We start from the raw sequence: 21,488 nt of genomic DNA on the forward strand, positions 1-21,488 counted from the left end.
AACAATATTACGAAAAAGATGTAATTTGAATGTGTTTCACACTGGTAGGTACCAAAACGCCAAAATGCATGCAAAACAACTTTTATCTGTAAAAGAAACGACCTTTCCAGAAATGTGTCTTTTGAGTGTTTATGTTCGTGTTAGGCACCACAACTCTAAAAAAGCATGGAAAGCACCTTATATTGGAAAACAAAGCAACTTTACAAAAAAAAAAAAGTGTTTTTTAATGTTTTTTTGAGCTACTTAAGTATCAAAACGCTAAAACGCATGCGAAACACCTTCATGGTGAAACAAAATAACATAACCAAAAAACAAGTATTTTGAGCGTTCTTGAGGTTGTTACATATAAAAAAGCCAAAATGCATGTAAAGTACACGATATGGGAAAATTAAAAGACTTTACGGTAAATGTGTATTATGAGTGTTTTTGAGGTTCTTACGTACCAAAACGCTAAAACGCATGAATAACATTTTGGAGAGTATTGCACAATGTTAGGTTCCACAACGTCAAAATGCATGAAAATTACCCTATATCATGAAACAAAACGATATTATCAGAAACGTATATTATAAGTGTTTTTTTAAGATTCTTAGGTACCGAAATGCTAAAACGTGTGAATAGCATCCATTATGAAGAAACAAAACAACATTACGAAAAACGTGTATTTTATTTTTTTTTTATATATTGTTAGGTAACAAAACGACAAAATGCATGCAAAGCAATCTATGTGGGAAATGAAATGGCATTACCAGAAAAGTGTGGAACCTAATCGGGAATAAAAATCAACATTAAAAAAAACTTTTTTTTGTGTGTGTGTGTGTGTGTGTGTGTGTGTGTGTGTGTGTGTGTGTGTGTGTGTGTGTGTGTGTGTGTGTGTGTGTGTGTGTGTGTGTGTGTGTGTGTCTTTTAAAGCTTCGTTCATAGTAAAACACTCAAATGCATGCAAAATACCCTTCATGGACAAAAATAAAAACATTACCAAAATCGCGATTTTTTTATGTTTTTGAATTTCTTACTTATAAAAACGCCAAAATGCATGCAAAGTACCCTATGATGCGAAACGAATTTTTTGAGCTACACTTTATATGAAGAAAGAGAACAATAATACAAAAAACGTGTTTTAAGTGTTTTCACCTTGTTAAGTAACAAAACGCCAAAATGCATGCAAAACACCATTTGAACAGAACAACGTTATCAAAAACGCATGCAAACCACTCTATATGAGCAAACGAAAGGACATTATGAGAGTTGTGTATAATAAGTGTTTTTTAGCTTCTTACATACCCAAATGCAAAAATGAGCGAATAGCACTCTATATGGAGAAAAAAAAGATTAAAACTTTTACTTTGAGTGTTTTTGAGTGTTAGGTACCAAAACGCTAAAAAAAAAAAAAAAAAGAGAAAAGGGGAAATAAAACGATACTTCCAGAAACGTGTTATTTTATTGTTTTGAGCTTCTTGGGAATAAAAAAAAAAACGTGAATAACTATATGAAAAAAAAAACGAAAAGCGCATATTTTGGGTCTTTTTGAGTTTCTTAGGTATCAAAGCGTTAAAAGCATGCGAAACACCCTATATGGACAAACAGAATAACACTAACGAAAATGTGTATTTTGAGTAATTTGGAGCTTATTAGGTACAAAAATGTGAGAATGCATGCAAAATACCCGATACTGTGAAACAAAACGTAATTACCAGAAACGTTTATTATAAGTGTTATTGACCATAGGTAACAAAACTTTAAACCGCGTGAATAACTCTCTATATGTAGAAACAGAACAATACTATCAAATACCCATTTTTTGAGTGTTTTTCATATAGGTACCAAAGGTCCAAAATGCATGCAAAGAACTTTCAATGGGGAAACGAAAAGACACTGCCAGAAACTTGCCTATTTTACTGTTTTTCATCGTTTTAGGCACCAAAACGGTAAAAAAAAAAGTATAGGAATAACCAAAAACATGTCTTTTGAGTGTCCGTAAAGAAAAACGTGTTTTTTGAGTGTTTTTTGAGCTTCTTACGTACGAAAACGCAAAAATCCATGCAAGCACCATTTATGGAGAAATTGAATAACATTACCAAAAACGTATATTTTTCAGTGTTTTTGAGTTTCTACGTACGAAACGATATTACAACGATATTAAAACGATATTACAAGTGTTTCTGATCTTCTTAGGTACAAAAACGTTAAAACGCTTGAAGAGCACTTTACATGGAGAAACAAAACAACATTGCTAAAAATGTCTATTTTGAGAGTTTTTATAATGTTACGTACCAAAACGCCAAGTTCATGGAAAGCACACTGTATGTGGAAACGAAAGGATATTACCAGAAAGGTGTATTGTGTTTTGAGGTTCTTAATTACCAAAACTCTAAGATGCGTCAATATTTCGCTATATGGAGAAACAAAACATTACCAAAGACGTTTCTTTTGAGTATTTTTCACAATGTTAGTTCCGAAAGCGCCAAAATGATTGCAAAGCACTCTATATTCCAAAACATTCCCAAAAACGTGTCTTTTGAGAGATTTTGAGCTAGTTACGTACCAAACGCTAAACCGCACGCAAAACACCTTTTATGGAGAAACACAATAACATAACCAAAAATAAGTGTTTTGAGTGTTTTGAGCTTGTTGCGTGCAAAACTCCAAAATGCATGCAAAATAATCTATATGGGAAAACGAAAGTATATTACGTGAAACATGTTTTTGAGCTCCATAGGTATCAAAACAGGAAAACTTATTAACAACACTCTATATGGAGAAACAGAACAACCACGTACAAAACCAACGTACCAAATGCGTGTATTTTGAGTTTTTTACATTGTTACGTAACAAAACGAGAAAATGCCCGCAATCCCCTAAATAAAAAAAAAAACGACATTACAAGAAACGTATCTTTTATATGTATTTGTGCATGTTGAACAATAAAACGCTATAAAACCTGGAAAGCAATATAATATAGGAAAACAAAACAACAATACCAAGAAAGTATTTTTTTTTTTAAATCGCTATAACACATGCAAAACACACTTTATAGAGAAACAGAGTAACATTACCAAAAACAAGCATTTTGAGTGTTTTTGAGACTGTTACGTACAAAAGCGCCAGAATACATGAAAAATAACCTATACATGGAAACGAAAAGACATCACAATAAAGGTGTATTATGAGTGTTTTTGAGTTTCCTAAGTATCAAAACGCTAAAACGCATGAACAGCTCTTTATGTGGAGAAACAGAACATCAACAAAAAATATGAATTTTGAGTGTATTTGTTATTGTTAAATACGAAAAAGCCAGAATGCACGAAAAGCACCGTATATATATATATATATATATATATATATATATATATATATATATATATATATATATATATATATATATATATATATATATATATATATATATATATATATATATATATATATATATATATATATATATATATATATATATATATATATATATATATACACGGTACTTTTCGTGCATTTTGTGTATATATATATATATATATATATATATATATATATATATATATATATATATATATATATATATATATATATATATATATATATATATATATATATATATATATATATATATATATATATATATATATATATATATATATATATATATATATATATATATATATATATATATATATATATATATATATATATATATATATATATATATATATATATATATATATATATATATATATATATATATATATATATATATATATCTATATACGGTGCTTTCCGTGCATTTTGTATATATATATATATATATATATATATATATGGAAAGGAAAGAACATTGCAATAAACGTGTCTTTTGTGTTTATGATCGTGTTAGGCAACAAAACGCTAAAAAGCATTTGAAATAACCTATATAAGAAAACCATATATTACCAAAAACGTCTCTTTTCAATGTTTTTAAGCAATTTACGTACCAAAACGCTAAAACGCATGCAAAACACACTTCACAGAGAAACAGTATAACTACCAAAACGAGAATTTTTTGAGCTTGTTAAGGAGAAAAAATACTATAATACATGGAAAGTACTCGGAAATGAAAAGACACGAAGAGAAACATTTTTTTGAGATTCCAAAACGCTAAAACACATCAATAGGAAGCTATTGTAATTTGAGTGTTTTTGATACTGTTACGTACAAAAACACAAAAATGCATCCATGACTTAAAAAGACAGTACTAGAAACGCTTATTATGAATGTTTTTTTTTTATCTTATTAGGTACCCAAAAGTAAAAAGCATTAATAGCACTCTATATATATAGAGATAAAGACAGAAAAAAATGTATTTCACTTTATAAGGTGCCATAACGCAAAATTGGATGGAAAGCACTCTATAAGGAGAGAAAAAAATAAATAAATAAAAAATAAACGACATATCCATAAACATATCTTATTGAATTGAAATAAGCGTGTTAGACACCAAAACTCTAAAAAGTAAAGAAAACATCCTATATAACGAAAAAGAAACAACATTACGAAAAACGTCTTTTGAGTGCTTTTTAGCTACTTACGTACCAAACCATAAAACGCTTGCAAAACACCCTTTTTACAGATACACAATAACATTAACAAAACAAGTATTTTGAATGTGTTTGAGCTTGTTACGTACAAAAACGCCAAAATGCATGAAAAGTACCCTATAATGAAAAACGAAAGGACATTACGAGAAGTGTATTATGGGTGTTTTTGAGCTTCTTAGGTGGCAAAATTCAAAAGTGCATGAATAGCAGTATATATGGAGAAACAGAAGAACATTGCCAAATAGTGTATTTTGAGTGTATCTCACATTGTTTGGTACCAAAACTTCAAAATGCACGAAAAACACTCTATATGGGAATATTTCGAGAAATGTATATTGTGAGTGTATGAACATGTTTTGCATAAAAAAAAAATAAATAAATTGAAAGCAGCACATATGGGAAAACAAAACATTAAAAACACGCATTTTTTTCGGTGTTTCTAAGCTACATATATACCCAAACGCCAAAATTCATGTAAAATACTTTCTTGGAGAAACAATAGAATTAACAAAAATAAATATTTTGAGTGTTTTGGCCATTTTACGCAGAAAAACGAATAAATGCATGCAGACTACGAAAATACGAATATATTGGGAAACGAAAAGTCATTCCGAGAAAAGTGTACTATGAGAGATTTTGAGATTCTTAGATACCAAAACGCTAAAACACATGAATAGAAACCTACGAGAAGGGAACGAGATTTTCAAAAACGTATTTTTTAAATGTTCATGAGCGTGTTAGCCACGAAAAAGCTAAAAAAAAAAAAAACATGGAAAGCACCCTATACTTGAAAACAAAACATTATAAAAAGCGTCTCGTTTCAGTGTTTTTGAGCTACTCACATACCATAACGCTAAAACGCATGCAAATCATCTTTTATTGAGATACATAATAACACTATCAAGAACAAGTATTGTGAATGTTTTAAAGTTTGTTAAGAAGTAAAACGCCAAAATGCATGCAAAATACCCTATATGGGGAAACGTGTATTAGAGTTTTGAGCTTATTAGGTACCAAATAACTAAAACACATGAATAACACTCTATATAGAGAAGCAAATCGACATTACCAAAAACGTGTATTTTGAGTGTGTTCCATATTCTCAGGTACCAAATCGCAAAAATGCAAGCAAAGCTCCCTATGCATGCAAAGGAAATAAGATTTCCAGGAACACGTCTTCTGAGTGTTTATAAGCGTACTAGGTACCAAAACGCTAATGAGCATGGAAAACATGCTATGCATGCATTTCCCACATGCTATGTGGGAAAACAAAACATATCCAAATAACTTCTCTTTCCAGTTTTTTTTTTTACTTAAAACAGAATAACATTACCAAAAATATATATTTTCAGTGTTTTCAGCTTGTTAGGTACAAAAACGGCAAAATGCATTCAAAGTACACTGTAGGGTGAAAAAACGTAATTAGCATATGGGTGTATTATGAGTAGGTAACGAAACGCGGAAACGAATGAACAGCATTCAATATGAAGAAACTAAACAACATTCCAAAAAATGTGTTTTGTGTGTTTCTCACATTGTTAGGTACCAAAACGCCAAAATGTATGCAAAACACTTTTTATAGAGAAACGAATCGACATTACTCAAAGTTTCCTTTTCAGTGTTTCTCAGCGGTTTATGCACAAAATGGTAAAATGAATGAAAAGCATAATTCTGATCTTCCTACGTACCATAATGCTAGAACGCACGCAAAATATCCTCTATGCAGAAACAAACAGAATAAAACAGAATAGAACGTGCATATTCAGAGAGTTTTGAGCTTTTTACGTGCAAAAATGCCAAAATGTAAAGTCACCTATATTGGAAACCAAACGATATTACAAGAAACGTGTATTACAAGTGTTTCTGAACTACGGTAAAACGTGTAAATAGGACTTTATATGGAGAAATAGAAAAAAAAAAAAAACGCCTTTTTGAGTGTTTTTACATTCTTATTTATCAAAACGCTAAAATGCATACATAGCACACTATACGGAGAAACGAAAAGACATTACGAGAAACGTGTTTTGCGAGTGTTTTTGAGCTCCTTAAGTACCAAAACTCTACACTGCGTCAAAAGCATTCTACATGAAGGAACAGAATATTCCCAAAAACGTTTGTTTTGAATGTTTTTTCACATTGTTAGGTACAAAAGCGCCAAAATGCATGCAGAGCACTGTATATGGGAGAAAAGGAACTACATTATCAGAAACATGTCTTTTAATTGTAGAGAGAAACAGAGCAACGTTACGAAAAACTTGTATTATCAGAAACGTATATTTTGAGCTTTTGATTCTATTAGGAACCATAACGCTAAAAAGCATAGAAAGCATTAACAAAATATTAACAAAAACGTGACTTTTGTATGTTTTTTAGCTTCTTCTATATCAAACCGCTTACACGCATGCAAAACACCCTTTACGGACAAACGGAATAACATTACCAAAAATCATGAATTTTCAGTGTTTTTGAACTTCTAACGTAGAAAAAAGCCAAAAATGCATGCAAAGAATCCGATAAATGAAACAAACCTATATTATAAGAAACATGTATTATAAGTGTTTCTTAGCTTCTCAGGTACGAATACTAAAACGCGTGTAAGGCACTTAAAAGGGAGAAACAGAAGAACATTACCAAAAACTACTTTATTTTTTTTATATTGTTAAGTACCAAAACGCCAAAATGCATCTAAATTACCTGATAGGGGGAAACGAAAGGACATTACGAGAAACGTGTATTATGAGTGCTTTTGAGATTGTTAGGTATCAAAACTCTAAAATCGCGTTAATAGGTTTTATATGGAAAAAAAAAAAAAACAGAATAACATTACCGAAAACATGTGTATTGATTGTTTGTCGAATTGTTAGGTACCAAAACAACAAAACACATGCAAAGCGCTTCATATGGGGAAAGGAAACGACATTACTCGATACAATTCTTCTCATTTTTTTTTTTTTTCAGCGTCTCAGGCACCAAAACGAAAAAAAAAAGAAAAACGCGTTGAACTCACCCTTTTCGGGAATACAAAACATTACGAAAAACGTGTCTTTTGGGTGCTTTTGAGCTTCTTACGTACCAAAACGCTAAAACGTATCGAAAAATGTTTTATGAAAAAAAAATAGTAAAAATTTGCATTTTAGGTAATTTTTAGCTTGTTATGTGCAGAAGAAAAAAAAAGGCGTGTAAAGTTCCCATGGTGAAATAAGATTATTTTACCAGAAAAGTGTTTTTTTTTTTTTTAAATGATAAAACGTGTGAAACGCGTTCTATATGGAGAAACAAAACTAAATTATCAAAAACGTGTTTTTGGTGTTTATTTTTTTTCACATTCTTAGCACCAAAACGCCAAAATGCATGTAAAACATTTTACATGGTGAAACTAAACGATCATACCAATGTGTATTCAATGTTTTTTTTTTTTCAGCGTTTTTAGGAACAAAACGCTTAAATGCATAGAATGCACTCTATATTGGGAAACGAAACGTCATAATGTCTTTTAGGTAAAGTAAAGTATGTAAAATAAAGTAAATTTATTGCCATTATTTACGTTTACAGATATGTGAAGACATAACAAACATATTGCTTGGCACAGTCTGTCGAGTCGTAACTCCTAAGACAGACAATTTTTAGGATAGATTAAATAACAAATTGTTGCAAGGTGATCAAGCATAAGAAGACCTTGCTAATGCAATGTAATGTAGTATAATAGTAATGAGTACAATATCAAAATCAAAGTAAATGGGTAAATTTGACAAAACATACAATGTAAGTCAGAATACAACAGGAGCTCAACCATCATGACAATTACAATGAAAACATTATCCTACCAAATTCATGAAATAATTATGGTGTATCTAGGTTTGTACATGTAACAGATAAGTTTTTATTTCCTTTTTAAATTTAATTAAATTACTTCCTCTAAGCAGGATTTTTATATCATGAGGGAGACTACTGCAAAATTCTGGACTAAAATTTATAACACATTTTTAAATAGTTTAGTCCTGAGTAATAATTTACATTATTACTCTCTAAATTTGAACACTGAATTAGGACCATTTGTTTTAAAAATCAATAACAAAGTGAAGTATTTATGTATTGAAGACACTTTAAGAATTTTTCTAGATTGGTATATTTCATCAGTTGAATCAAATTTCTTTTTATGGAAAATACATCGGAGGAATTTATTTTGTGAAAAAGATAATTTATTTAAGAATGAAGGCCAAGTACTAGCCCATAACGAAAGACAATATGTAATATGTGGATAAAAAAGAGTATAGTATATGCTCATCTTAGCTTCCTCAGTTAAATTATGACGAATTTTATATAAGATACCAGTTATTTTTTAAATCTTTAAGCAAACGCCATTAATATATATTTTCCAGTTTAAATTTCCATCAACTTTAACACCTAGAAACTTGGTAGCATGGACTTGGGCTAATTTTTCACCATTTAACAATACAGTAGGAAAAACATGCTTTATAGACCTATTTTGAAAGAATATGTAATTTGTTTTGTTAACATTAAGTTTCAAGTTATTTGATTTAATCCAAAGATCGATATTACTTAACTCACTAGCTACAGTTTCATGCAATGTATCAATATTCACATCTTTCATTAATAAGGTAGTGTCATCAGCATAAATAGTAAATTCAGTTTTAGAACTAGCATTAATTATATCATTTATGTATATTAGAAAAAGTATAGGCCCTATACCTGTACCTTGTGGTACATCTTTACTTATTTGTTTAATTGTCGAATATTTTTTTTTATTACAGTACACACTTTGTCTTCTATTATTCAAGTAGTTCTGAAATAGCCTGTGTGTGACTCCTCTGATTCCTATGTAGTTTAATTTGTAAAGCAATATATTGTGATCAATGGTATCAATTGCTTTAGATAAGTCAATAAAGACGCCAATAACAAATGTTTCTCCTCCAAGCATTTATAAACATTGCTTACGAATTGTAAAATAGCCGTTTCAGTTGAATGCTGACTCCTAAAACCGTGTTGTTGTTTAACTAAAAGGTTATTATCTATTATTATCTATTATAATAGATAGAAATTGGTCGGTAATTGTTTATATCCGTTATGTTCTAGTGATCTAGTTGGAAGCCGCCAGGAATATGAGAAGAGAAAACCGACAGGTAACCGTCAGCAGTTGCAAGTCCTTTAATCTCTTAACTCGCCAGAGATAGAGAAGAGAAAACCGACAGGTAACCGTCAGCAGTTACAAGTCCTTTAATCTCTTAACTCTTTTTGTTCACCAGCTAAGGTTGTATTTATAGCCACTTGTTAGACTGGTTAAACTCTCTCTACCTTTATTGAACTGAACTAAGTAAAGTAAAGATGGGTGAGACTGGTTAAACTCTCTCTACCTTTATTGAACTGAACTAAGTAAAGTAAAGATGGGTGAAGTAATTTAAGAGTGTTTATTGCTGAAGGAAAAGGTAAGAAATAAAAGAAGGAAAGTAAGAGATAAAAGTTTGTGGGCAAACCACGTTGCTATTTTTGTGACTACATAATGTTGGTTTGTGTGGCTCGCTTCTTCATTTATGTATCTAGGTTTAGACTCCCCAGCCTAGAAGGTTAATTTTGTTGTCTGGGATGTGCTTGTGTGAGTGGAGGTGTTATAAGTGTATCTGTGTACTTGTTCGTGCAAGTGTGGTACTACGCTGTAAGTCATTGTCGTGTGAGTAGTGTATTGCAAATGTTTATGTTGTTTCATGTATTAATGTGAGTATTCGTGTGTCTGTTGTTTGTATGGATAATTTCTATTTTTTTTTTTTTTTTTTTTTTTTTTTTGCAGCAAGCAACGACCGGAGCCAAACCCCTCGCCGAGACGGGGAAAGATATACTCGTACGTTGTGGGACCGTTCCCAACCACACTGAACTGACTACACGTCCCGTCCCGGCGACTCAGGGCGCGGAATGGAAGTGGAGAGTCCTGGGAACGCGCGCATATCCCACCGAGTAAGCACTTGTTGGTGTGTATTACAGGGAGTGGGTCTGAGGCAGTTGATTTTGATATTATTTGTATTTAGGTGAGATTGGTTGTTGTATTTTTTCTAAGCTACTGGGGTAGAATCTATGATATTTTTGTATGTGTGTTTTATTTTCTATAAGTTTTAGGTAGGTGTCGTTTTGCATGCGTTCCAAGGATAGCCAGATTTTTTGTGCTTGTTCCTGTAGAAAAATGTTTAGTGGCTTAGTATTGGTGTGCATATGTATTCCTTCGGTAGTCATTGTGTATGGATAATATTGGTTTGTGGCGAATCTCAGAGCTTTGTTTTGTATTTTTTGCAGTATGCTAAGTTGGCTGTCGCTCACTGCATGTAGGGGAACAGGTGGGTACTGCAGTATGGGTATAATTAATGCTTTAACCAAGTGAGTTTTTATTTTATCTGGGAGTCCTTTTAGCCTGTATAGTTTATTTAGGGCAACATCTGCTTTTACTTTTCTCTTTTTTACATGGGAAATATAGGCATTTGATATTGTGAGGCCTAGGCTTGTTCCTTCTTCACAGAATTGTATAATCTTCCCGTCTATATTTAATGGTGTCTTTTTTTTGCTGGCTATGTGTAGTGGGGTAAATTTGTTGATATTTGTCTTGATTTTCCATTTTCTCTCAAATTCATTTACAGTCTTAATTTCTCTTTCTGTTATGAGTTTAATCATGTTTTTGGATTTTCCTGGGTAACCTGTTATCTGCGTGATGTCGTCTGCATATGCTATGTTGATTCCATGTCTTGGTTGAGGAATGTCACTGGTATATATGGTAAAGAGTGTAGGTGATAATACGCTGCCTTGTGGCACTCCTGAATGTAAGTGTATTATTTGCCCTGTGTAGTTTTTTATTTTAATCTGTGCTGATCTATCGTCCAGGAAATCACAAAGGAGTTTTTCTATGGTGATTGGGATGTTTAGTTGTAGCAATTTATATTTTAACCCTAAGTGCCATACTTTATCAAAGGCCTTCGAGATGTCCCTGAGAACTACTTGACAATGTCCTTTATCACTTTTGTTTTGTGCTATTTGTTCGGTTATTAATGCAAGTGCTTGGAGTGTACCCCTGTTTGCTCTGAATCCGAATTGATTATTGTTGTATTTATTGTGCAATTCCATAAATTGTTTGATCCTTGAATTGATGATTCTCTCAAAGATTTTTCCAGGCACTTCGAGTAAGGATATGGGTCTATAATTTTCTGGTTTATGTGGGTTCTTGCCAGCTTTAGGAATAAGTTTTATTATTGATTTTTTTCCAAATATCGGGAAAATACCCTGATGAAAGTGAAGCATTGAATATATTTGTTAGCGATTGTATTGCTTTTGTGGGCAATTTGTTTAAAATTATTTTATTTATATTACTATAGCATGGGGCTGTGTTCTTACTTTGTTTTATTGTATGGTTCACGTCTTCAGGAGTTATTTCTTGGTCTAATGGTGTGGTATTTAGGCGGCAGTAGTCTGCGGTGTTAAATGGGGTTATTCTGTATGAGTTATCCCTTAGGAAGGCGTGCACATCAGGTCTGTTTTCGTCATTATCATCTTCAGTGTTTGAGTCTGATTCTGTGTCTGAGGTTTCGTCTCCAAAAACCTTTTCCCAGATTTTTCTGTGCTCTATTTCTTGTGAAATTGGTGTATATAGTTTTTTGTTGTTACCATTAAGTATGTAATGTGGTTCAGGCTCTGATTCTCCGCAGAGTAGTTTGATTTTTTTCCAGAATGTTTTTGGGTCGCGGTAAACATCTGCTGTCTTTTTTATTGTGTTGCTCCAACTTTCATTTGCCTCTCGAGTCATAGTATCTTGTAAAATTGTACGTAGAATTTTGTAGTGTGTGTAGTGTTGGTTTGTCCATCCGTGTGTTTCTGCATGTTGTCTCATCGTATTGTAACTGATTATAATCTTTTTTGTGTTGTGACTGTGTGTTGGGGAAGGCAGTTGCTTAAAGTGAGTTGTGGGTATGTGATTGGCTATTGCATCTTTTGTGACTTTGTACCATTTTTCTATTTCTTGGTCTATTTCTTCTAGACTTGCTTCTTGAAGATTTGGAATTGTCATGTTGTTGTTAATTTCTTCGCTGAAATTTTCCCAGTTTGCTTTTTTGAGGTTTTTCCTTGCTGGTGATGGAATAAGAATTGGTGAGGAGGATATAGTCATGATGATGGGGATGTGATCACTGGTGGTTATGGGTCCCTGAGTAATGTGGTAGTTATGGTAGGTGCTGTTGTTTGACAAGATTATGTCTGGATTTGTTCTTCGGTTTCTAGTAAAAAAGGTCGGGAAGTGAGGGCCGACATGTTGGATTAGTCTATTGTCTATCATTTTTTGAAGCTGGCTTCCCTTTGTATTTGTGTGATTGTAGCCAAAAAGAGGGTGGTTTGCATTTAAATCTGCTATCATGTAAACTGGCTGTCTTTTTCTGAAGAGTTTTGTAAAATCGGGGGTTGGTATGTAATCTCTACTTGGTGGTTGGTATAATGTACTTATAGTTATCGGGCCTGTGAGTGTTTCTACTTGAATTGCTATTATGTCAGATATGAAGTCAGAGGTGACTTTGTGTTTGATATTATGTTTTATTGCTATGGCTGTTCCGTCACTTGCTGTCTGTAGTGTGTTTTTTTGGTAGCATCTGTAGCCAGGGATTTTAATGTGGGTGTTGTTTGTTTGGCAGTGGCTGTTTATCAGAATTATATCTGGGTTTAGTTCTCTGTATGTATTGCTAAATTCCAATTTACGCTTTCTCCAGTGTAGTACATTATGTTGGATTACTTTTATAGTGTTGTTTAACATGATGAACTATTGTGAGTTTTTCCTGATTTTTTCTTGTCTGTCTGGAGGTGAACGCAACATTTCTCTCCCTGGTCTTAGTTTTTTGTACAGATCATCAGCAATTGTTTTGAAGCAGTTTACGTATTCTATTTTTTCATCTTTAATTGCTTCAATTACTCTGAAATAGTCTATGTCATAGCTTTCTATTTTTGCAGTGAAGGTTTTGTTTGAAATTAGCTCGAATATTTCATCTCCTGATAGGGTTGATTCTGGAAGGCCAATGCTCTCTGGGGTGAAGATTGTTAGTCCAATTTCTGTAGACTTTATTTTATTTTTTAGTGTTTCCTCGTTTCCTAGATCTTGATCTGTGTCTGTCTGATTTGTGTTTTATTGAGCTGCTTGGGTGAGGTTTATGTGCTTCTTCTTCTACTGTGTTGTCTGTCTGCACTGACTCTTCATTTTGGTTGGATTGTGGTGCAGGAGTATTATTCTGAAGGTTGTTTGTGTCATTGGTATTTGGGGTGTGTGAGGTGCTGTTTACTTGAGGAAGTTTGTTTATTATTTTGGCAGAAGGAGGGTTAGGAGGAGCTTTTATTTGTGGCAAGCTGTTCATAGCTAGCATGTTGTTTAGCTCAGTGTTGTAGCTTCCAGGTTCACCCAGGTTGTGCATGTGGGCGTGCATGATGCAGGTGTAGATTTTGGTATACATTTCGTTACTTAGTTGTGGTGTGTTTGGTGAGGATGTATTAGGTTGTTGGCTTGAGGGGGTTTGTAATTGTTGTTTTGTAATTTGGCTGTATGTGGCTGTGCTTTGCTTGCTGTTTGTTCTCTTATTTTTTATGATGTCCTTCCGCATGGGGCATTTGGCTGCTAAGGTGCGATGGGCTCCTTGGCAATTCAGGCACTTTTTGTTGAGGCTTAGACATTCACGCCAGGTGTGGGAGGTGGAAGAACATTCTGAACAGATTTTGTAGTCTGTTGGCTTTTTGCATTGGTTTGTGAAATGATCTTCTAATTCGTAGCATCTGAAGCAAGTGGTGATATTGTAAAATACTTCTTGTTTTATATTATAGTGAGGGATGCTCATCTGAAATAGTCTTAGGCCATCTGTTTGGGCTTTCTTGGCATATGAAGTCTCTTTGAATGTAATTTTCAATGTCCTTGAGTTTGGGAATTTGAAAATAGAATCGATACTATTCGTGGTCCAGGTGTTATTCTGATAGATTTCTTCAAGGATGTCTGCTTCATTGTTCTTGTAGATGTGATTTTCAGTGCTTGGAATAATTACAGATCTGCTTGCCTTGAGTTCTGGTGGTGTGATAGTTTGAAAGCCTTCACCTTTGAGTTCGTTTTCGGTCTTTTGCTTGAAAATCTTGTCTTGTTCGTCTTCTGAGCCCGTGATTATACTATAGCCGTCCGATAATGGAATCAACTTGGTAATGTATACACCATTCTTTGAGAGTATTTCCAAGAGGCAGCTGGTTCTTCTCGGGTCCTTGCTGTTTGGGGATTTTATTTTAACTCTAGGCATTGTTCCAGAATGAAAAAAATGCTTACATGGGAAGAATAATCCTATAAGGGGGCCGTAGCCCGACAAAATACCACAGCTAAAAATGGAAAGATAAATGAAGATGCCTGCCTATGCAGGGGCAGTTTAGCCACCCGGCTCCTAGAAGCCGTCGCAATGGCCCTGCCCCGCGACCTAACCCTATCCAGTTTTCCTCTGAGGGAGGGAAAAGGAAATGGTAAGATGAGATAAAGAAGGAGGCTAACCCAGCAGCCTACAAGGTCAGATCCAGCGGGTCCACCCTAGCCCCCGAGGGTCACTCTCGGGGACGTCTTGGGTCCGCTCACCGTGGTCTGGCTATGTAGGGGGCTGGGAGCAAGGAGAGGGAAGGGAGAGGATGGCGAGACGCCCACCGGGCGAGCTCTCACCGGTCAGGGAGAGCTCCGGTACACAGTGGCGCCTTTATCGCTGTCTATTCGGTCCAGAATGTGTGCTCAGTGAGCTTCTGCCTCTCCGGTACTTGGCAGGAAGCCGTGAGAGTGTTCGAGCAAGTGCTCTCTCTGGGGTCGGTCAGCTGCGATCTCCGCGTTTTGAAGGGAAAACCAGAGCTCAGCTCTCCACAGCTCCTCTCTGTCCGGAGCTCTGAGTTGAGTTCTACCTTTATTTAATTATTATTAAAGGTTTATTGAGTATTATGTCAACATATACATATATACATATTGCACAAAGGAAAAAATATACATGAATGTACATAATACACAAAGCGGGCACCAGCCCGCAGGTGGGGGAGTCTTGGGTCCCGGTGGTGGGCGGTGCGGTGGCGCGGCGAGGAGTGCTGCTCGCCGGTCAGGAAAGGAGCTGCGACCTGTTCAGCGGGGCGGGGGCGCTGCCCTGAGAACTCGCAGCATCAGGTCTGTGGGCGTGTGGCGGACGATGAGGGCAGCCCTGGCCTCGCAGCTGCTGAGGAGATCACCGCCTACAGGATGGGCCGGTGGTGGCGGCGTTGGTCTGAGGGCGGCGGTGGCCGGACAGGACAGTAGGTAGTGCACTAGCGGGTGGCGGCTGTGCCTCCCGCAGTGGTCGCACTCCTGCCCCCGAAAGTCGTCGTACAGCTGTTCCCTGGTGCAGTAGCCCAGCCTTACGCGTTGCAGCAACACGCCGTCTGCTCTGGGCTGCTGCTGGGAGGCGTCCAACGACTGGTAGCCAGTGGCGGAGGCGTACCAAGCTGCCTGTCTCTTCCTTGTTTCCAGCTGCCGGTGCGTGTGGCGGGCGCGCTTGGTTGCGGCGAGCCTGGCTCGCGCCCTCACTTGGCTCAGGCTGGGCGGCACATGCCTTGTCACCTGGGGGCCACTAGCAGCTCTCTTGGCGGCTGCGTCAGCAGCCTCGTTGCCTCGTACTCCCACGTGGCTGGGTATCCAGTTGAGCCTCACCCGCCGCCCCTGCGCGGCGAGGCTCTGGAGGCTACCCAGGATGGCGGTGACGAGGCCCACGTTGTCGCTGGGATACGGTTGTTGTAGAGCCTGTAGCCCCGTTCTGGAGTCGGTGTGGAGCACCACGGTGCGCTCCCGCCGGTGTTGAGCGTGCTCCAGGGCCAGCAGGATGGCCACCAGTTCTGTCTGCAGGGTGGAGCAGTGGTCGGGAGTCCTCTCACACACCTCGGCCCCTCTGGTGATGGCAGCAGCGCCCGTCCTTCCGCTGTCAGGGTCAGCCGAGCCGTCGGTGTAGTACACAACACTGTCTGGCTCGGTGACCTGCGCCATGGCCATGAAGGCATGCTGCCGCATCTCCTCCACGGCGCAGAGCGCCTTGCTGGCGGGCAGCTGTGTGGCGGAGAACTCTGCCGCGGGTGGCTCCCACGGGGGTGGGGCGCGGAAGGTGGGGGCAGGGAGGTCCGCCTGTGGCCAGTTCTCCATGCGAGCCAGGTTGTGGGTAGCCAGCGTGCACTGCAGCAGCCACGGGTTGCGGCGGAGAGATTCGGCACCCTGCGTCCCCGCCAGCCTTAGTCTCCTCTGTGTCACTCCCTCCGCGTCACGCTGCAGCACCCTCGCTACGCGGCAGGCCGTGATCTGTTGTACCCTGGTGGTGAGGGGTACCAGTCTGGTCTCGCTCTGCATGACGCATGCGCTGGACCACCTCGGTGCCCCCAGCATGGTCCTCATTGCGGTGTTTTGTAGCACCTCGATCCGCTCCTGCTGGTTTGGAGAGAGTGCTATGAGGACGGGGGCGCTGTAATCCACCAGCGAGCGAACAGCGTGCACGTAGTACTGGCGCAGGACGGAAAAAGTGGCGCCCGCGCTGATTCGCGTCATGGCCCGCATCACGTTCAGCCTAGACTGCGTCCTCTCCCTCAGGTAGGCGGCGTGGGCTGTGAAGGACAGCCGCTTGTCCACCCACACACCGAGGTACTGGTAGGAGTTGGTCCATGCCAGCTCAACTCCCTGGACGCGGAGCTGCCAGGTTGGGTCTGCCGCCTTCACCATCATGGCCCGGGACTTCTCTGCCGAGATCTTGAGCCCCAGGTCCTGGCATTTCCCGCTGATGAGGTCGAGTGCCTGCTGCGTCCTCCTGAGCTTGTTGCCCCTTCCGGTGACGACGAGGGCGAGGTCATCGGCGTAGCTCAGCAGGACGGTGCCAGCGTGGAAAGGCAGTGCCACTAGCTGTTCCATCAGCAGGTTGAACAGTAGAAGGCTGAGGATGCCGCCCTGGGGCGTCCCGTTCTCAAGTACCTTGAAGGTCGACCTCAGGCCCTGGAACCTAACCCTGGCGCGGCGGCGCTGCAGGTAGTCGCGGAGCCAGGCCAGCAGCCTTCCTCGCACCCCTTTCCGCACGAGTGCGTCGAGGATGGCGTGAGGGCTGGCTAGCTCGAACGCCTTCTCGAGGTCGATGAAGACGATGACGGCGGGGCGGTGGTCAATTTGGATCAGCAGGGCGAGGATGCTGTCTGCCGTGCTCACTCCGCGGGTGTAGCCGAACACATGTGGGTGAGAGGGCCCCACGCGCCACTGTAGCCGCGCGAGCACCATCCTCTCAGCCGTTTTGGCCGTGCAGCTGAGGAGAGAGATGGGTCTGATCTTGGTGGGCTCCCTCGGCTTTGGAATCGGCTGAATGTCGGCTTCCTTCCACGCGGGCGGCAGACAGCCCGCCATCCATGAGGCGTTGATGGTGGCCAACAGCGCGGCGTCCCCAGCCGGCCCAGCGTGCGCCAACATGGAGTATGGCACGCCGTCCGCCCCCGCTGCCGTGTCGCGGCCTCTCCTCCTAGCCCGCTCCAGCTCTTGAAGGGAGAAGGGCTGGTCAGTCACGTCGGCTTCCTCCATCGCCTCCCTGACAGCCTCGTCGCGGTGTGGTCGGAGCTGCTGCTGGATGCGTTGTGTCTGGGGAGGAAGCTGGTCACTGGAGCTCCGCGTGGTGAACATGGTGGCAAGCCTCTCTGCCTCCTGCTGCGGGTGCGGGTGGGCGGGCGGGCGGGGCGGGGCAGCGCCGGAGGCTGTCCTCACGCTCCTCCACAGCTGGCCTAGAGACGTGTGGTGGCTAAAAGTGGCGCACCACTCCAGCCACTTAGCCTCTCTGGCCCTCAGGGATACCTGCCGTGCGCGGGCCACCACATCCTGTAGGAGTCTTAGGTTGTTGGGGTTGGGGCGCCTTTTGTACAGTTTTCTGTGCTGGTTGACACGGTGGTTGTGCTCGCGCACCTCTTCGTTGTAGTACCACCAGTCTGTCCGGTGGCGGCGGCTCGGGGTGCACCTGGGGATGGCTGCGGCGGCTGCGGTCTGGATGGCCGTCGTCAGGTCCCTCTCCTGCTGATGTAGGTCGGCGGGCGGCTGATAGGCGGCCCACCACTCGTCAAGAGAGGCCTGAAACTTGGTCCAGTCCGCTCTCCTTATGTTCCAGCGTGGGGGCGGGCGGGGTGGGACCGGCGGGGCCACTGGGAGGGTGGTGAGGGTGGCAAAGTGGTCGCTGGTGAGGGTCGGGTGCACCTGCCACGTAGCGCCTGCCGCCAGGTCACTCGAGACCAACGTGAGGTCAAGCCTTCCTCCCCGGGTGTGGGTGGCCTCCCCTGTGTTGAGAAGGCACACGTGAGGGATTTCCTCGAGCAGCACGGCCAGGTGGCGGCCCGTTTCGTTGGCTGGGGACGGTGACTGTAGCATGGGGTGGTGGGCGTTGAGGTCGCCCGCAACCAAGAGACTGGAGTGGGAGGCGAGGGTGAGAAGCTCTCCTGCCTCCAGCTGGTGTCGCTGGCTCCTGTATACGTTGTATACCAGGAGCGGGAGACTTCCCACCTGCAGCTCCAGCGCCAGGACCTCCACACCGTCCCCGCAGTTGACTGGGGCTGCAACCCTGCGGTGAGGGATTGTGCTCCTCACCAGCGCTGCACAGCCTCGGGTGCCCTCCGCTGTGGGGAGCGAGTGAAGGGTGTAGCCCGCCACCCTCCATTCAAAGTCGGCGGGCGTCAGTGTTTCCTGGAGGAGCACAACGTCAAGGTGCTCCTCGAAGACGGCCTGTAGGACTTGATGTTTCTTGGGTCGCAGGCCCTGCACGTTCCATTGCAGGACTCTGAGCCTGGGGGGCCCTGCAGGCTGGTCCGCGTGGGTGGCGCCCTCAGCATATCTCCTCTCCATGTTGGTGGTGAAGGTCTGGTGGTTGGAGGGAGGGGCACAGACGTGGGTCCCTCGAGTTCAGCGGTGGTGGCAGGAGGCCGCACTCAGAGATGGCTGTGGCCGTCTCCTGGCGGAGAAGCGCGTCCAGATCGTCCCGCCTAGCGGGGACGTGATCAGGGCTGGCAAGCAGCTCCGCCATCAACTGCACCATCCGCGCCACGAGGCAGTTGACCACCGCGCGGGTTTCTTCGCTGAGACAGGCGGGCACCCCGTGGAGAGGATCGCTCGGGACCATGGCTCTCCTCCTCACCGTTGTCGGTGCTGGGCCTGTCGCCGCACGGGCGGGGGCGTCGCCGGGAGGGTCTCTCCCTTGTGTGCCGCTGCTCGGGTGGTGGGGCTTGGCTCGAGCATGCTTGGTAGGGGTGCTACCTGAGCGAGTGGAGGGGTGGGCGGAGGGGGTGCGGCTCTCCGTGCCTATGGCTGGAGGCTGTACCTCGGGTCGGCGGTGAGGGGGTTGCCGGTTAATCTCTTCCGGTCTTGCCGCTGGCTGGGACGGGGGTGGGGGGGTGGCTGAGGGGGCCTGCCGCGGGACCCAAGCTGACCTGACTGGAGGTGGGGCGGGTGCAACGGGATCTCGCGCTGACCTTCCTGGCTGGCCACGTGGTGGATGCTGTTGCTGCTGGGGCTGAGCGATCTGTTGCCGGGGCTGCCCATGCGACGCTTTATGGCGACGTCGACGTTGCCGCCTTGGTGGCGCCTGAGACTGCTGTTGTTGCTGCTGGCGTGAACGAGGCATCCTACGGAGCCTCTCAGGGCACTGGGGGTTCCACGCGTGGTGGTTTTTCCCACAGTTGGGGCACCTGGCGGTGGTTGCCTCGTTGGCCTTATGGCGGGCGATGCACTCCTCCGTCGGGTGGGGCAGGCTGCACACGCCGCACCTGGCGGCATGTTCGCACCGCGCCTGCAGGTGGTTGTACCGTTGGCACCTGTAACATCTTACAGGCTCACCTTGGTAGGGGCGCAGGGAGTATCTGCCCCAGCAGCCGAGATCCAACTTGGCGGGCGGCGGCCCCACACACACAAGTAGCACCTGTCTCGTGGGCAACTTGTCCCTCCTGGAGGTCAGACGCTGGGCGGAGGTCACCTGAGGGTGAGCCTCTACCGCCTCGAGAGGCAGGTCGAGCGGGTAGCGCTCCAGCACCACCTTGTGCCTCTTTTCGCTTGGGTCGAGGAGGAGCACCCTGTTTCCTTCCTCCGCGATGCGGCGCAGGAGTGCCGTGGAATCCTCGTCCTTGGGCGTGACCACGTGCTCACCCTTGAGATTAACCCTTACCTGTATCCGAAGGGTCGGATACTCCCTCTCGAGGGCAGAGATGGCTCGGTAAGAGTTCTCGTATTCGCCCAGGCTGCCCAGCTTGAACTTGGGCCTCGGGGGCTGGTGGCGGCGAGCTCGGCTGGTCGTGACGGTAGTCCATCCTTGCTCCTCACCCCCGTCCTGCTGCTGCTGCTGCACCACGTCGCTGAAAACGGAGAGGTCGAGTGGGGCCCAGTCCGCTTCGGTAGCGTTGTCCTCCTGCCATGAAGGCTGGAGGCTGCGGGTGGCTCGCTTCGGTGAGCGCTCATCACTGCTGCTGTCCTCCAGCAGGTTACGGGCCGCTTTCTTGGGCGTGGAGCACTTTAGGGATGCTGAAGAAGAGGATGCTCTTGCCCTCTTCCCTGAACCGTTGTTCAGCACTAGCACTTGGTCACTATTGAATGCCATGACGATTGAACGAGGCGGGAACGACACACGTGGTATTTAGGGTAGGTCAGAGGGAGCGTGGCAGCGACCACGTCCGACCCCGACCGTGGCCCAGTCGTGACTGACCTTTATTTAATTATTAATTATTAAAGGTTTATTGAGTATTATGTCAACATATACATATATACATATTGCACAAAGGAAAAAATATACATGAATGTACATAATACACAAAGCGGGCACCAGCCCGCAGGTGGGGGAGTCTTGGGTCCCGGTGGTGGGCGGTGCGGTGGCGCGGCGAGGA

General features: G+C 42.2%; 1 protein-coding gene across 1 annotated transcript; it reads right to left on the bottom strand.

The window, feature by feature from the left end:
* Window positions 1-15,714: 15,714 nt before the first annotated feature.
* On the bottom strand, window positions 15,715-21,205 carry LOC135089391 (uncharacterized). The gene is made up of 2 exons (XM_063984955.1): window positions 19,652-21,205; window positions 15,715-19,479 (listed from the first exon to the last, which is right to left on the bottom strand). The coding sequence occupies exons 1-2, from the start codon at window positions 21,203-21,205 to the stop codon at window positions 15,715-15,717; spliced, it is 5,319 nt and encodes a 1,772-aa protein (XP_063841025.1).
* Window positions 21,206-21,488: the final 283 nt, after the last annotated feature.

This window comes from Scylla paramamosain, chromosome 32 (assembly GCF_035594125.1).
Source record: "Scylla paramamosain isolate STU-SP2022 chromosome 32, ASM3559412v1, whole genome shotgun sequence".
NCBI lineage: Eukaryota > Metazoa > Arthropoda > Malacostraca > Decapoda > Portunidae > Scylla > Scylla paramamosain.